This window comes from Bactrocera neohumeralis, chromosome 6, assembly GCF_024586455.1.
Source record: "Bactrocera neohumeralis isolate Rockhampton chromosome 6, APGP_CSIRO_Bneo_wtdbg2-racon-allhic-juicebox.fasta_v2, whole genome shotgun sequence".
Taxonomy (NCBI): Eukaryota; Metazoa; Arthropoda; class Insecta; order Diptera; family Tephritidae; genus Bactrocera; species Bactrocera neohumeralis.
In genome coordinates, this window is record NC_065923.1 from 53,668,129 (window position 1) to 53,674,128 (window position 6,000).

At 37.9% G+C, this 6,000-nt stretch overlaps 1 protein-coding gene and 1 non-coding gene across 3 annotated transcripts in view; both read left to right on the forward strand.

Annotated features, from left to right (window-relative positions):
• Window positions 1–3,586, forward strand: part of LOC126761829 (organic solute transporter alpha-like protein) — a 37,601-nt gene extending 34,015 nt beyond the window's left edge. For both annotated transcript variants that reach the window (XM_050478239.1, XM_050478238.1), the window contains 5 exons: window positions 250–520; window positions 580–1,061; window positions 2,670–2,795; window positions 2,859–2,985; window positions 3,064–3,586. In XM_050478239.1, the coding sequence (XP_050334196.1) occupies window positions 343–520; window positions 580–1,061; window positions 2,670–2,795; window positions 2,859–2,985; window positions 3,064–3,158 (1,008 nt within the window). In that variant the 5' untranslated portion in view covers window positions 250–342 and the 3' untranslated portion in view covers window positions 3,159–3,586. The remainder of the gene's footprint in view (window positions 1–249; window positions 521–579; window positions 1,062–2,669; window positions 2,796–2,858; window positions 2,986–3,063) is intronic.
• On the forward strand, window positions 2,492–2,564 carry Trnam-cau (transfer RNA methionine (anticodon CAU)). The gene has a single exon. It is a non-coding gene; the product is annotated as a tRNA-Met (tRNA).
• Window positions 3,587–6,000: the final 2,414 nt, after the last annotated feature.

Genomic DNA, 6,000 nt, shown 5'->3' on the forward strand with positions numbered 1-6,000 from the left:
TATTAACGTGATACTCAAAAGGTATCCAATAACAGTATATTTTTCTGCAAACAAATTCTTGAAGAGCCATTATGTTTGAATTGTACATACCTTGTATATTTAAATAAATGTTTAAACAAAATTTTAAGGTTTTTCAGACACCAAATTAAAAAGATTTTAAAATATACATTAGAATAATGCAATAGAAACATAGAAGAGCTCGCCTACTCACAGCCTGTTAAAATTAATATTTGTTTAATTCACTTGCAGCTTCATCAAACACCTTAGATAGGAGTTGAGACCCAACGGCATCAATATAAAATTGCTTCTCGAAGTCAGAAGAAGCGAAAAGATTTGTGAAAAATGTCCACAACTACTGAAGAACCCACAACAGCGTTAGATTTCACTTCGCCGTTCACCGGCAGCAGTAATGGAGATCTAATAGCGACGCCAGCGTTAAATAGCGAGGAGTTTGCCAATCTAACCTACGATGATGAAAAGAGCATCTTCACACATCCCACATTAGCAGAATACTACAATAGTGAGTATCGCTTAGATCTGCCTTACTAAAGAATAATATTATTTTTCATTCTCCCGCAGACCTCACGCCCTTCGTCACACTCTGCATATTCGTCTCCGTCTTAACATTTATGCTCAACATTTCCATATTTCTCACGACCTTGGCTAAACTTCAGCAACGTCTACGCAAGCCTCTGCTGGCTCCATCGATAGCGCTTGTGTCCTTGTACCCGCTCATCAGCCTCGCAGCGTTGCTCACACTACTCTTGCCGAAGCTATGGTTCACCTTTCACACTGTTATGCATCTCTCGTTTACGGTCGGCGCCGTTTTCTTCTATCAGTTGTGCAGCCATTTTATTGGCTCCGAGACCAGTTTCATTAAGGAGACAGCGGGCATGGCTGTGCCGATTAAGACGCCACCATGTTGTTGCTGTTGCATATGTTTACCAGGTGTGACGCCCACAAGGGGGCGATTTGTAGTATTGCGATGTCTCGTGTATCAAATGGCATTCGTTCAGGGGAGCATAATGTTGGTGTTGAATGGCATCTTCTACAATGATATGGTGAGTAAAATGAACCTATGTCGGTTGACATGACATAGCGTTGTCTAAACTACTTCACGATAATTTTGTCAAAAATTACAGTTACTGGGCACTAGTCTCATAAATTCATTAGTTCTTCTTAGGCACATCAATAATTTTGAAGGGCTAAAATCAAAGCTCAGACATATTAAAATCTACAGATTGTATATTTGATCATATTTACTTGCAAGTCGAAATTTAGCTCCAAAATGTAAATTTCTTTAGGATACTCAGGTTCAGATACTTTTAACTCTGCTACTCCAACCTCTAAGGGACCAGCATTCCTTCCTTTCTCCCTGCTATATCTCGAGATCATGATTAGTTGAGTTTGTAGAAAACTAAAGAAAATCCAGCATAAATATAACTTCTTCTGTATTCGCCATTATTAAATGGTTGAGCTCTAAGAAACCATGAAAATACTTTCTCTTACAAAGAAGGTTTTGAAACTTTCAGTCTTATTTTCTAACTAGTTTAGTATTCGGAATCGATTTTTACATCGATGAGTGTTAGGGACATTGAATTTAGAGTTTATAGGGCATTTGGAGGTTTTCTTAGAATCCAAAAACATCGATATTCTCACCTTATTGAACTCAATCCATTAACTAATCAGTTCATGTAAAATGAAATTTCTTCTACGTCTGACGTGCTTTTGCTGGAGCTAATTAAAATACATCTGACTGAAGAATATGGACTCAGTAAAAATAACCAGCTATCTACAAAACACTTAACGCAGCTCGTATGATATCAATTATATGATGAATCGTAGCAAGTTTAGGATATAATTATAGGGGTAGAATTAAAAAAAAATTTTTTTGCGCAACACATTGTAAGAAATCACACGATTATATAATATTGAAATTAGTCGGTTATACATGAATTCTAGAAATTTATTATCAAAAAATCTAATTATCTCCTCGTGCAGTCAATAAAAATTTAGTATTTACCTTATTTGTTATAACTGAATTCCAGAAATATTTTAGCATCAAATAATCTAATTATCATCTCGTCGAAAGAAATATTGTATTGAACCTTATTTGTTCCGCCTGAAATCCAATAAAAAATTTATCAACCAAAAATCTAATTATCACCTCGTACAGTCGATAAAAATATGGTATTTAACTAATTTGATATTAGAATGATAGTAAAATTCAGTAGAGTCTATAGTATAGACCAATTAGTACCAGCAAAAAGAGTCATTGGGGCGCCACACCAAGTGTTTGTTGTAGTAATTGTCTAACGCCAATAATATAGGTAAATAAAGCCGAAGCCCGCCAACAGCCGCTGGCAATGATATAAATAAAATACAAATATTAGACTATTTAGATAATCCACAACAACGTGTATTGTTGTTCTTACAACAACAACAAATGTAGTCGAGCATTTAAAAGGCATCTGACATTTAGGGTGATATAGCCTCGGTGGCGCAGTAGGCAGCGCGTAAGTCTCATAATCTTAAGGTCGTGAGTTCGAGCCTCACCCGGGGCATTAATATTTTTTCGATTTTATTCAAATAACTATTATGATTCTTACATATTATTTTTAACTTAATGTGAACTGTAAAATAATGTTGATTACATTTTCCATTTCCAGGCCTTATTCCACGATGTGCAATACTATTTTCTGCCATTCATCATTACTTCTATTATACTCGGTTCATGGGGACTGAATATAACTGTGCGTGTGGTGAATAATTTACATTCGGATTATAGTACAACGGTGAGTTAAGTTGCATTTTCAATAATAATAACTAACTGTAATTTGTATTTAATTGTCGTTTAGAAAAAAATGTTCGCACTTCAGCTAATTTTATTGCTGTGCAAGATGCAGTATCTCATACTGGACAAGCAGCTGGATAAATTGTTACTGGGCGGCGACTATCCGATGAATCATATTATCTATAAGCAGTGTAAGCTACACTAATTTTGAACTAATTACAATTATATTATTGCGATTTAATCATTACTATCGCACCTTCCTTTTGCAGCTATCATCAACAGCTTAGTCGTCGTGGAGATGGTTTTGGTGTCGCTACTCGCTCAGAGTGCTTACAGAATTCCAGTTATAATCGACGATAATTGAAGGCAGGCTGTTTCATCTAATTTCTTAACCTTATAAACAATTACTTAAATAGTTTACTTAAATACTTACGTCTGTACTTATGTGGCTAGTTTGATTTAAAAGTAGTGCTCATCAAATATAGTTCTTATTTTATCACAGTAGTCCTAATGTATTTTTACGAAATGTAAGCTCTGGTTAATGTTTAGTCAATTGTCACAGGGCAGGTAGCTTAAAATTTAAACTTTAGCACGACTTTCCTTTTTTAAAATAATTAAAAAATTCAGCACCATTAATTTTATAAATGATAATGACAAAATTGTGATAAATAAATACTTTCAGTACATTGTAATCTACCATTAACTAGAATTTTACGTAAATATACTTAGATTTTTAAGTAGTGGATAATATTTTGTAGTGAAAAATATAAAATAAATCTATCATTATCTATATACTCTACTGTGTTCAGATACAAAACAATCTCAAAACAAGAAAAAACGTTAACTTCGTTTGAACGTTCCGTTGGTATGGCAGCTATTTTATAGATTGATAGAAAATAATTGAGGTTTTGCACTGTGCCCTCTCTTATATCACATATGGTCACAAAGGCCCAGCACTCTGAATAATTCCAGGAGTTTGCTGGGCGCGATGGAGTTGATGTGATCGCTGTCCACGCAGATGGATCATAGCCTGCTTCTAGAAATTTCTGGGCATTGTGGAATCAAGTATTCTAAATTTTCCGGTTCCATGCCGCAAAACGGGCAGTTTGCGCAAGAGATATGTATGTTGGACAAGGGTTTCTTAAATCTGCAGTGCCCAGTATAGACAAGGAGTCTCGGGGACGGTTGATCATATCTCTAAATCTTACGTTGTAACCTCACAGTAGTAACTTGGCTTGATATATTCCTGTTGCCTGATACCAGTGCCGTTCTCTCTGCACTTTCTCCATCTTGCGGAGCAACTCCTTTATGGTGTGGTATTCCTCCGCAATGCATGGTTCTGGTCCCATAATCTTAGAAGCCGCAGCAGGGCGGGCTAGTTCGTTGGCCAGCTAATTGCCCCCGACCTTTATTTGTTGTGACGACATTATCTTCCCTTTGCCAAAACCCCCTGCTTCTACTCATCAAGATGCAGCGGTGTGAGCTCCAGCATGACTTCAAGTTCTGCGGTTGTGCAAGTGCGCATTGCCCCTGAAGCGCAGACACAGGTAAGTCTTTGCAGCTTCGATAGTTGAATGGCTACCGAAGACTGAGTTGACTTCGATGCCAAAGCAACTGCTCTATAAGTGACAATAGGCTTTACGGTCATAGTATACATCCACCTGATGATACCTGACTTGCAGCCCCAGGATCTACCGGCTAGGCGTCTACATATCATCAGTGCCTTGGTGGCTCTGGACAGTGTTAATACCATGTGCCTATTGTACCGTACATCTTTAGGCATCTCCAATTCCCTACCACCAAGGGTTAGCGGGCTCAAGTCCGGAAGAGATCTTCGCTTTAAAAAAACGACGATGGTTGTTTTTGACGAGTTGATGTTTAACACTACCGTATTGAACCATCCCTTTGCTATCGGACTATGTCGCAGAAAGTATTCTCAATTTTACTTTGTGCCATTATGACAATGTCATCGGCGTACTCCTGGCACCGAATCCCATTGTTTGTGAGCAACTCAAGGAACTCATATACTACTAGGGTTTATATGTAGTAGGGGGATAGAACTTCACCCGTAGTACCAACAGTCTTCCTCCTAATACGCAGTACGGCCTCTGGCATACTGGCGCCGGCACATACCTCTACTCCAGTGCCTGGATGACGCTTGGAAGGGACGCAATATCAAAAACACCTTCGATGTCTAGAATGGCGCATATCGCAACATCGCCATTTTCCAGCGAATTCTGTCATCAGTCTAACGAAATGTGGCAAGAGATGCCGTCCGCCCCAGGTGACTTATAGTTCGAGAAGGCTATAGTGCCCGATATCTGCAGTTTCCACAAACATAATAAGAGAAGGACGTGTACAAAATTTCAGTCAAAAATTGACGGCTCATCACAACACGCTGACCATTCATATACATATATGTACATTTTATGAGGTCTCTGAGGTTTCCTTTCGGCGGTTATAAAATATTGAAATAAATATCTGCGAGCTTTAAGCGATTGGCCGGTATAAGGCGACGCATGATCATTGGCGAAACCATACTTATATAATATAGTACATCGTCACCTAAAATGCAACACAACTTATTATAGAAAAATTCGAAACTTCTTCTTCTTTATTGGCGTAGACACCGATTACGCGGTTATAGCGGAGTATATAACAGCCCGTCAATTGAAGATTCCAAGTGTATCCAGGTCCTTCTCCACCTGACCTATCCAACAGAGTGTGGTCTATCTCTTTCTCTGCTTCCCCCGGTGGGTATTGCGTCGAATATTTTCAGAGCTGGAGCGTTTTCATCCAATGCCGTCGTATATCTCGTACAGCTCATCGTTCCATAGGCAGCGGTATTCGCCGTTGCCAATGCGCAAAGAGCCATTCTCATCAGATGTTGTCTTTGTTCATGCATCTGCACAATATAGCAAGACGATGATGTGACTTGTAGAATTTGGTCTTTGTTCGTTTGGAAAAATCAAGCAAAAGTTATATTTGTAATAGAAATATGTTTTCCCATGTGTAATGGCCTTTCAAAGAGCGCCCAATGTTAGCCATCCAACTTATTGCATACGAATAAATAAACAAATAACACATAATATGTAGAAGCTTATGGTACTTTTGGCAATTAAATTGGAAAACTAAAAAATAAATAAATTCTCCTTTTAAACATATTCCGTACATGCTTACAAAAACAACAAAATCCTATATCACTT